Source organism: Liolophura sinensis, chromosome 6 (assembly GCF_032854445.1).
Source record: "Liolophura sinensis isolate JHLJ2023 chromosome 6, CUHK_Ljap_v2, whole genome shotgun sequence".
Lineage (NCBI taxonomy): Eukaryota > Metazoa > Mollusca > Polyplacophora > Chitonida > Chitonidae > Liolophura > Liolophura sinensis.
Window position 1 is genome coordinate 68204016 of NC_088300.1, and position 11949 is coordinate 68215964.

General features: G+C 39.5%; 1 protein-coding gene across 1 annotated transcript; it reads left to right on the forward strand.

Annotated features, from left to right (window-relative positions):
• Positions 1 to 1965: 1965 nt before the first annotated feature.
• On the forward strand, positions 1966 to 9501 carry LOC135467460 (uncharacterized). The gene is made up of 6 exons (XM_064745234.1): positions 1966 to 2111; positions 5018 to 5261; positions 5976 to 6174; positions 6983 to 7148; positions 7372 to 7790; positions 8867 to 9501. The coding sequence occupies exons 1-6, from the start codon at positions 1966 to 1968 to the stop codon at positions 9499 to 9501; spliced, it is 1809 nt and encodes a 602-aa protein (XP_064601304.1).
• The last annotated feature ends 2448 nt before the right edge of the window (positions 9502 to 11949 follow it).

Genomic DNA, 11949 nt, shown 5'->3' on the forward strand with positions numbered 1-11949 from the left:
GCTGAGAATGTTATTCGCTGCAACTTCCTCTTTTAAAGTCTTTGTATATATATATACAAAACGACGGAGAAAAAACAAAACAAAACAAAAAAAAAAAATAAAAAAAAAAAATAACGAAACAAAAAACCCCCCCAAAACACCGTCATATGAATATATATATATATATATATATATAAAGGAAACATATATATACAAAGGAAACAAAACAAACAAAAACAAAAAAAAAACACCGTCATATAAAAGAAGCTCTGACAACCAGTTCTATTTACACAGTATGCAGCTAGTTGTCAGCGTCAGCTCCGAAATTATTGGATGGCCGAAGACCAGTGCAGTGAGTACGACCATATTTTGTACTGAAAAAGAAAAACCCGAAATCACATAACTGAGGTCATAGAACTTCATTATTTATATGTAAATATTATGAGTGTGAAAAATAGCTGATTAATTCAAATATGTAGACAGATAGGAAAAGCAATTTCTCAAAGGTAACAATTTAAACAACCGGGCGTTGAGACAAATCGTACTTATTTCAATCACCATAACTAAGCTTTTATTTATCTTATATATTTTTTTATTTCAATTTTTATTTTATTTGAGTTTTTCACCGTGCTCAAGAATGTGTCGCTCATACAAGGCGGTCGTGGAAACCCACGACTATCAGTATGTAGCTGACAGACCTTCCACATAGCATAAACTGGATCGCACTGGTATAGGCTCCTGGGCCATTGTGCTGCGCTTGAAAACTAACCAGTAGGCCGACAGAAATGCTCCAGACGATAGTACAAACCTCGATGTTCACGATCACTGTTAGGGAATAAAGACGGATTTAAAAATATGTTAAAATTTGACATACCGCCATTATTTAATTACCAGTAACTACATAATGCTAACACTGTCCCATGGAATGAATAGCGATAAAGGGTTATGAAAATACATGAATTAAATAGGGAAGTCGTTTTTATGAGGGTGAAACACTGTTTTAACCTACAGAAAACCCGTATAGAATACAGAGGTAGGCCCCTACACAAGGGCAAAACATGTACATACCTGTTCTTTTTTTTTTAAAAGCTGTTTTCAACTTTGACCGATGAATGCACGCATTGAGTGCCTTTCCAGTCACCCACAACATCACAGTCCTGCATAGCCCTATTCATTTATTTATTCGCTTATTAAAAGCCCTTGATGAGATAACATCAAAAGAGTTGACGGAAAGAGGAAAAAAAATTAAAACCCGAGGACATCACGTACCCCTCATGCAATTCACTTATTCACGCATGCGTAATGGTCTCCTCCACACCTTTGAAACTCATTCAAAATATCGGCTCAGCTAAAGTTGCAAACATAAATAAATAAAATTGTCCCAACTGGTCACTGCACAAAGAGTGAAGAAGAACACGTCATAGACAATCCACCTTTATTGGACAATCACGAATTGATTTGTTTATTTATTTGATTGGTGTTTTACGCCGTACTCTTTACGAACAGAAAGCTATACGTAACACAACTTGGTATACACCTTCCACTTCTGTCTCACTTTCAATATTTTGGCGATCGTGCAGCATATGGTTCATATTGCATGTTGCATTAGCAACGTTCATATTTCATTAGCAACGTTCCTTGAGTCCGTTCAACGACAACGTACTTCTTCGCTACTTTTCATTTTCGGTGACTTAATTTACTTGATGTTAATTGTATAATAAAAACGTATTATGGAATGAAAATGGGCTGATTGTGAGAGGGTTAGCATCAAAACGTGATTTCTTTTAGCACAGATGTACATACGGCATAGGACACTGACAATGACGAATTAACAGTGAAACATCACTGGAACGCTCCACTTAAGTAAGAGAACATCACATTTATAATTGTGGTCAGATCGGATTCAAAAGATCGGATTATTAATTGAACAGATTTTTCTTGCATAATATTTCTTAAAGCTGGATGTCGCTTTGTATAGAACCGAATATGGTTAGCAAACCCATTTTTCTATTGGACTGGCAACCGTTTTCAGTTTCAGGGCTCTGCTCCCTGACTTTGGCTGTGGATCGCAATGGTTCCGAAGGTGATGACCAGCAATGTCCAGTGGAGTTGACTCCATTGTTGGAATCTAGGTAAGCCTGTTACACAACGTACATAGTGGAAGTAAAAAATAGTAAGAGTATCAGAGGCACCTTGGAAAACTGTATCTAAACTATATGAAATATTTAAAATTTGCTTTTGCCGAGAAAATGGGAGTTAAATATTCAGACTGTAAATGTAATTTAAAACAGTCGTCTTTTGGTATAAGATTTAAAGGCCTTTCCTTGACTCTAAATGGCATCCTCTTAAACCTTACTCACTATGTAACTAAACCTATAAAAGAGGTAATCTGATATTACATACAAATTACAGTGAACAAAAATTCACGACATAATGATAGATTCATTGTAAAACAATAATGTCCATAAAGCCAGTCTTACTGTCTGAACATTTTTCCCCTTTTCTGCGTAAACAAACATAATTTAAGATACAGTTTTAAATGGTCTTTCTAATGATGCATGATTTTCTCTTCCTTTAATTGTTTTTGGCCATTATCCGCGAGCACCAAAAGTGCTGTAAAATCAAGTCCTTACTATTCGGTAACAATATTTTGTAACTTTATCAAAAATAAACCACAGGTGATATGCTCAGCCGTCAGTTTGATAACACTGTGCGGACTGCAGGTCTGGCAACTGTGTTGTTGTATACTAGAGGTCACATGTCGACCTTGGTTTCATGACAGGAAATTGATTTGCGCGTGCGCGCACTGTGGCAATAACTTGAATAACCAGTATACTATGCACTAAAAATCTGGATTCGTGTTCAAGGAGCTTAACCTTGGTCTATTTCTATTTCAAGATCTTTTGTGTTACATAAATCATATTTCTCGAAGCCTTTAGGCAAATTAAAGCTGCGCCATGTTTAAACATGTTTATTTATTTATTTGGTTGGTGTTTTACGCCGTACTCAAGAATATTTCACATATACGACGTCGGTCAGCATTATGGTGGGAGAAAACTGGGCAGAGCTCGGGAACTTACTACCATCCGCAGGGTGCTGTCAGACCTTCACACGTACGGCCGGAGAAGAAACCTGCATGAGCTGGAATTGAACTCACCGCAACCGCATATATATATATATATATATATATATATATATATATATATATATATATATATATATATATATATATATATGCGGTATATGGCTTCGTTCTACCATTTGTGCTTCGTAAAAATGAAATATTGTTGTCCAATAAAGATACAAACACCATATGCTGGACTTTCTGGATATTGCCATCCAAAAATAGCTGGTCAAAAATATTTATTTTGATATTTTATTGTATCTTGCTACAGGATCGACTTGGGAGGAAGCCCTGGTCGTTTTTATAAGTATACATATACAGATAAGATGTGCAATCTTAGGATTCAGTAATTTCTTTTCAATCCAATGAATGGGGATATATTTCATTCACTGCTTCGTTTGTATAAGGATTCCGTCGGAAAGTCTTCTACATAACGCTTGGTGAATGTAAAAGGAGCTGGCCTTATAAACTTAATTGTTTTCCAACATATTCTGCATATAGTTATTTATGTAAATAAAGGTCTGCTAATATGGGAGAGCAGTTGGTACAAACTTGGTATCATGCTGTCAAATTTCACACAAATTTTATTAACCAGAAATTCGAATTTTTTAAACTGTACATCCACAGAACCGTAAACTGAAGGACTTTCGAGCATAAAATGCCTTTTGGACTATAACAATTACGAAATGATGGCCTGTCTTTTGAAACTAAATCAGCTAAGTCACAGGGCTAAATTATGACAATGAATTATGGTGTAGTCCCATGTCGATACGTATTAATACTGCACTGGACATTTAAAATATAATTGCTTTTACCGAGAAAAGGGCGGTTAAATATAAGTCAATGATTTTCAGTTTAGTAATCACAAACATTTTTTGTCGAATAATTGAAATAATATCTATCTCAAAATGTTTTACTTAATCCCGTAAAGCTTCTGTTAACAATATGCACAGGAGATTTTCCGTACAAAGCTATTAATCTGACCTTGTGTTTAAATTGAGACTAAAGAGACTGAATTTCATAGTTTCATAGTGGCTTTTAATAAATTGAAATCAACATCGCTGCATCACCCCCCTCCCCCCCCACCTCCCAGCGATTATGCTTAAGCCATGGTGCTAGGGGGCGTGTAATTTGCTATCATACATATACGTGAACAGGTATAATAAAACCCTAACTGAGGCAAATTCACAAGAGGCTGTATTTCAACGATTACGTGTGATTACCTCTCCACCTACCACACTGTCGTCGCTGCCCTGGTTTATCTCTCTATGTTGTACATCATATATCATACGATCATCGCTGCTATCGTGTTGTTCTCAAAGCTGTAGTATATTCTATTGTATGTAAAAGCTGTTAGTAGTTTGATGCAGTTTCATGCAATAGTGCAGACGTTCAACATGATACAGTCACGGCCACGTACAAGACATATTTATTTATTTAATTGGTATTTTACACCGCGCTTAAGAATAGCCACGTAGAATCAAGTTCCTTTTTAAGCTAAAGTGGGCTCACAACACCTGTCGCCAAGACAGAAAAGAAGGTTGTCCACGGTTTACTTTGGTGCTGAGTGATTTTGGATACAGTTCAGTATGAAGACCTGCAGGCAGCAATGGTTGTCAATGCGTAAGGTGGTAGCCTTCGTCGCTTTTAAGTTATTCAAAGGAAACCCTCGAGTTGAACGGGTGGATAGGAGATATTTGAGTATTTAGATATTTATATCTATTTATTTCATTGGTGTTTTAAGTCGTACTCAAGAACATTTCCCTAATTCGACGGCGGCCGCCATTATGGTGGTAGGAAAATCGGCGACCACGACCCTCCGCAGGTAGCTAGTAGACTTTTCCACTTATGGAGGGTATGAAGTTGAAACTGTATAAGCAGGTCTCAGAGCGAATATTGCATTTTCTACCTCAGGCTATCTCCACCTTTAGAGAAATACCAGACGTATCTTGTGCTGCTGATCGGATTTTGTGGTTTCGCTCTCTTGCTTTCCGTATTTCACAATACCCTGAGGAAGCGTGTATTTGGAGACAAGAACAGTCTGGACACTACCTTTGACGCAGGTGGACGAGTGACCCTGAGTATGACCGCTGTTACCGTGGCAACACAACTCCTTTGGCCAGCAGATCTCACTTACGGTGCAACCATCGCCATCCGGGTAAGAACTGTTCATAAGTTCAAGTAGGTCAAAGTAAGCTAACCTGGTGCATTAAAAATGCTGCATCACTGGTCCAAGGAAGGGCTGACTGACTTCCGGTGGAAATAATTATTCATTTTCGTCACGTGTATCATTCTCGGAGTATTTTGTGCTGTTTGCTCTATGGTCTGCTAGCTACATGTAAAACGTATTGATCCTCTTTCAGTATGGTCTGGCGGGTCCGATATGGCACTCAGCCGGGGTTGTCATGGGAATCATCCTCTTTCCACTTCTATCGCTTCAACTGAAAACAAAGGCACCAGGTGCTAAAACTTACCTACAGGTAAATAAGGCACATAGTATTTCGACATGTATGGAAATAATGTCAAATGTGTGATCATACTTGCATGTATTTTAAAACGATGTAATGAAACTCAGCAAATGTCACAGGTGTTAAACCCACTACTCAAGAATTTTTTGCCGCTCTTATAGCAAGTATGATCTTATCTACTTTGAATTAGAGGTTAAAAGAGGACGTGAACCCAATACAATATTTCTCAATAAATAACTGAATAAATATGGCCTATAAAGCATACTTTGGATTTCAAATAGTTCATTATGCATTTAATTCTATTCCATCGATTTTGGATTTTGGATACAGTTTTACGTAGATGGTGACGTTATTTTTCTGTGTACCTGTCATTTGTTAACGTTTAAGTATGATTCTAATTCCAGGTTATTCATGCCCGTTTTGGAGAGAACGTACACCGTCTATACTTGATATTTTCTCTGCTAACAAACATGGTTGTCTCTGCTGGCATGTTGTTGTCTGGTCGGGCAATAATACAAGCAGTCACGGCGGATGCATCCGATGAGATGGTAGCGATTGTGCTCCCCATACTCTTCGGCTCCTACACCTTTCTTGGTGGTCTTGGTACAACTTTCTACGTCTCGTACTTCAACGCAGTAGTCATCTGTCTTGGTGTAATCATATTGACTGCCAAAGTTTTTTATGTGGACATTGATTATTCTCCTAACTTCGGCAGGTTCCATGAAATGTACGAATCTATCGCGTGTATTTCCGATCCAGAATTCAACACCGGGAACAGTTTTCTGAACTTCCGTTCGGAAGGTGCTATATTATTTGGCATAATCCTTCTCCTCGGTTCGACTACAATGACTTACACTGACCAAGCTTCGTGGCAGAGCAGAATAGCGGCAAAACCCACACAAGGTGTGATAGGTTTTTTCCTAGGCGCCCTCATTTGGTTTGCGATTCCTTCAACGTTTGCCACCGCTTCTGGAATATCTTATCTAGTCAAAGCGTCTACGAATGGATCGCATTTCTTATCGGCTGATGAAATCAATGGGGGTAATTATATCCTCCCGTCTGCCAAAAGGCCTGCCTCTTTCAGTAAAAGTAGCGGAGTGTGGTTTGCGCTTAGGCATTCCAGGCAAGGTGCGGAGAACAATCAAGTGGATGGTTCACCCGAGAAAGTTCTTGTTACTTACGAAAAGTTCCAGAAACTTTCCAAAGGTCGGCGATGCACTCTGGGAACCCCGGTTTACTCCATGGGGTATAAGTGAAAAATTCTTGCGTATGGAATTGGGATAAAACAATAAATCATTCAAACTGCATTTGTTTAATTCCGTCAATCGTTTGCAGATGTGGCACGAATTCATATTGACTGGAACTGCTTTTTTCACCGAAGCAATTTGATAAAATTTTCTCTGGGTTACAGGTTTTGTGAGTCTTGTTATGTGTTGGGAGGTTTTGGGAGAAGCAGGGGGCTTTCTGATACTTGCTATGGGTGCCATGGCGCTCATGTCCACTGGGTCAGGGGAGGTCATAGGAATATCTTCAATTCTCATGTATGACATCTACCAGAAATACATCAGGCCCTTCAGGTAATGTGCCCTACACATAGATATGGGACTCCTTTTAGTTGGCGAACTAAATCATGAAGCAAAACCGCATTGAAATTTTGACATACGAAGATGAAAATCTTGCATGAAGTTGATCTGCGACCATTGACAGCGCAACACAACTCATGTTATACTTACCTAACATTGGTAACTATATTGGTGATCCCATCTTTAAGTACTACTAGTGTTTTTTTTTTGGAAACAGGAAAGGATGCACGACAGAATACTGTGTTTTATGTGGACGCCTAAGATGGCATTACAGTTGTGAAGAATCTGAGGATAGTAAGTCTAACGACGACATGAATGTGTGTACTTGTGTACCTGTGTATAACTGTGTGGCGTGTCGTGTGGATTGCGCAGCAGTGACCACGTCGTACGGGAAGCGATATCAATGTCAGACACACGGTAAATACCGCTGCTATCAGGACCAGCTGATCCGTGGCAAAAACTGGAGCATCCTCGGCGTGACACTGTTTATGGTACCCTTTGCGATGGTTTTGTTCAACATTGGAATAGACCTGACCTGGATTATAACAGCTGGTGTGGCTTTTACTGTTGGCTTCTCTCCCGGTGTCTATCTCTCAGTAAGTTGGGTGAAAACAACCGGAAGTGGCATTGTGGCTGGTGAGTTTCTGGAGCCTTCTTCCTCAGTCCATGGGATATTATATATTTCTTTACAATCGATTGTCTCATGCAAGATCTAATTCCCATAATCTTGTGTGTAGAATAGTCGTCAGATATTTAAATTAGGAGTTATGATTGGATTTTCGTCTCGCTTGATTTCATGGAAAGAAGATATCAGACCTAGTGATAGTGCTTGACTCTAGATATTTATTGTGGACTCTCAGCTTTTCAGATTAGTTAAAATGCTTACAGCACTCAAAGACAGTAGTATAAATAATTTTGGCTCTGAACCAGTTCATCCGCAAGTTTAACGACCAGTGTGATGGCACTGTTTCACAGTTTGAAATTCGAGTTTTGAGATGTTCTATGCGTACGCCGATTTAAATCCTCAGTCTTTATCTCAAGTAAATGCTGCCAATGTCCTTGTAAAAAAGCTGGTCATGCTCGCCATACCACCTCTTCATATGGGTGGAAGGGAAGTCGTACATTAGATTCTTCGAAGTTCCAGATACTCGCCAATGCGGTCGCTGTGAGATCAAGTCCAGCTCATGCTGGCTTCCTCTCTGGCCGTACGTGGGAAGGTCTTATAGCGACCTGCGGTTGGTCATGGGTTTCCCCCGGGTTCTGTCCGGTTTGCTCCCACCATAATGTTGGCCGCCATCGTTTAAGTGAAATATTGATTACTGAATTTATTAGACAAGGCTAGTAAAACTCATGGCATATGGTCCAAAACCAGCGCCTGTGTATCGTTTGATTTGCATCTAAACAATATCGTTATCTAAAAATAGACCGGAAACTTTTGTGCTTGCTCAACAAAGTAACATCCATAAGTAACACAAAGAGAAAGGAACAACATTCTCAGGCATATTCATCACCTAGGACAGTCCCGTCAAGAAACTTTAAAAAGAAAAAAGCAAACTGTAACTGCATTGTACATGAGATCTATGTTAGTTGATGGAAAGATTGAACTCTTGTAGTCGGATACACAGAAACGAATCTCAGATATGACTTTTAGACCATGTCCTCACAAATGCTGCATGTTTCCCTATTTTACTTTTCACTCTTTTCTTCCACAGGAGGCTTGTCTGGACTACTGGCCGCCGTGGCAGTATCCTTAGGACTAGCTTCTACCTACGACGGCGGACTATCCAACTTTTTTAAGAACACAGTTGAAATCTACCCATCAGTTGGTAGCTGTACAGTCGGTTTTGGAGTCAGTTTAATTGTATGTGTGCTTGTTTCGCTGTGTACCCACAAAATCGAGTCCGAGGCGGACGTCAATGCTGAGTGGAGGAAAACAACAAACATTGGAAATCCACTACGACCTTGGGAACTGGCTTTCGTGGAGGAATTCCCTCAAGTCCTCGATGGCTTTCTACCGACGCATGAAGACTTGACGAGAACATTCAAAGCGGCTACAAGACTGTCACTGGCAGGCGCTGGTATCGGCGGTGGTCTCATGGTGGTTGTCTTGCCAGGGATTCTCATCGGTCTTGAAGTCCTCACCGAATTTCAGTTCAGCACCTGGCTTTATTTTGACCATATATCTACACTTGTCGCATCGGTCTTTGTAATTTTCGCCCCTCCAATAGAAGAAGCCCTGAAAATTTGGAGGCAGTACAAACAATGTCCAGAAAAAGTGCAGTTAAACAGATGTGAGGTGTCGGACACTGATGCAGATCCCGAGGAAAACATGGATTCACTATTGTGAAGCTTTACATGAAATTTACATCAATAAATAAGACTGGAAATTCTACAGAACTGAGGATTGTTTTGGACATCAGATTCCTGTTCGAGGAGAATGAAGTATGAAGTCTTCAATGATATATCTAAACCTACTTTGAGCATTTCTGAAATTATATAGCCATACATAAAATCCTAGGTAATTTCGTCTCTCATTTGTTTAATTTCTGAGTGAAAGAAGGTGAAGATGTTCGATAAGACTCCACCTAGACACAATTACCAAAAGACATAGAGCGAGTCTCCTTTTGGAAGTGGAAATGTATGGATGACTTGCGCGTGCTAAACTTTGATCAACAAACATTCTAAGCGTGTGAGACCGGCCCGGATAGCACAGTTTGCGGAGCGTACGCTTCGAGAGCGGTAGATTCAGGTTCAATCCTGGATCGAGCCACACCTAAGACTTTAAAAGAGAAAGTTGTAGGCCCTAATTTTCTCGCTTGACGTTCAGCGTGAAGGGCCCGTATCAGTATAATGGCTTGGGCGGGGCAGCCTACTTGCCTTCGGTAAGTCGTCTCAGTAAAGCAGCACTAGATAAAAGAGCGGTGGAAATCCAGTCCTGCAACAAGGAGGTACATTACATACACCCTAAGGATTCCTTCGTCGTCATACGACATAAATCATCAAGAACTCTAAGCGCGTGAGCAGAATATTTTATTTTAATGATTGGTATTTTACGCCGTACTCAAGAATATTTCACTTTTACGACGGCGGCCGGCATTATGGTAGGTGGAAACCGGACAGAGCCCGAGGGAAACCCACGACCATCCGTAGGTTGCTGAGAGACCTTCTCACGTAGGGCCAGAGAGTTTAAATATACCCGGGATGTGTATCATGTTTCCATTTACTGATTACCTCATATGACTATTGCACAATGGATAGGATTTGTCCTTACACATGTCCAGAGCTGCTAAAATATTAACAAACGGTGTATTTTGTGTCGACTGCGAAGTAGCAAACTGGAACTAAATACGAGTATATTCATAATGACCGTCGGACAAGTCTCTAAACATGGAGGAATCAGCCATATGAATAACCGAGTCATATTGCAACATATTTAAAAAGTACAATGCACAGAGAAATGAGTACAAAATCACCAGAACATACAAAGATTTCAGGATATGGTGTACACTGACTGCATACAAATATCGTTCATACTAACGATCAAGGGGAGATAACAATATAAAATCCTACGAAAACGTACCGGGGGTGTACGAAATTATCACTATTCTCGTAAACGGTCAAAGGGAGACAATCTCTTAAAATCGTGAGAATGACAGCTTATCTCTCAGTAGTTCCCCTTCGATCATCCACGATAATTACAAGCGCGTTACATGTGCATATTCTCCAGGTGAATATTTTTGTCCACTGTTTGTTGCTTTGATTGTGTATAGTCCGAAGGACAGTAGGTGTCTATATATCCTCAAGGTCAACATTATTTGTCTAAAACCCGTTAATTATAGAGGGTATAGGATTGCTGAAAATATGACAACATACATAAATATAGTTCACTCATTATATTAATGTCTTTTTTTTCTAAGGATACATTGAATGTACATAACATATCAATTAGACCATACTCTAATTAAATATTTTCTAATTGCGTCGTATTAGCATGTAACACACTGGTATGGGCTGGAACATGCAGTACTGTTTAATATATTTCATCATGACGACCCGGACTATGGCACAAAAATGTCTTTGGTATCCCCTGGGGCACCCAACCCATATTATTACAAATTTCTGACAGTATCACTGTCAAATTAATCATTTAAAGTTTAGCGTTTATGTGAGTTACATTTCCCTTGTTTTTCTGTAGTATAATCCATTCTATTGCGATAAATCATATATAGGTAGGGCGCCCTGAGTTGGGCATATGAGGACAATAGTGAGATATGCACACTATTTTACAAGGCCCTCTCATCTTTGATTTTCTGTGGTGACAGAGCGACAACGTAACACTTTAAGTTAAAATGCCGCGTTGGCGCGTTGTCAGTGGATGTAACAAAAGTGGAAAACGACGCCATTTTAAAGTTGAACCTATGTGGTTTAATTTGATTGAGCAATAAGGCGAATAAACGGAATGTTATTTGTAAAATGGCACATTCCTTTCAGGTAAATAAAGGACGACGGAGCGACAGAGGGACACTTTTGCCGTGTGTAGTTGTCGTGCATTTCGAAGAGATTCCTAATCTGTAAGAACTTCGTCGCCCATTTTGAATTGTAGGCCTTAAACGTGCACAGGCGAGACTGATATTTTCTGAAAGTTTATCAATTAGGCCACTACAAACTAACAGCAAACACAGACTCAGGAATCAAATAAACAGATAAATCAATACAAAACATGTAATGACATGTGTGTAGATCATCCGTAAGTGGCATTTGTCTGGTGTCCTAGTAAGGTTTCCTTCAAGGGTGT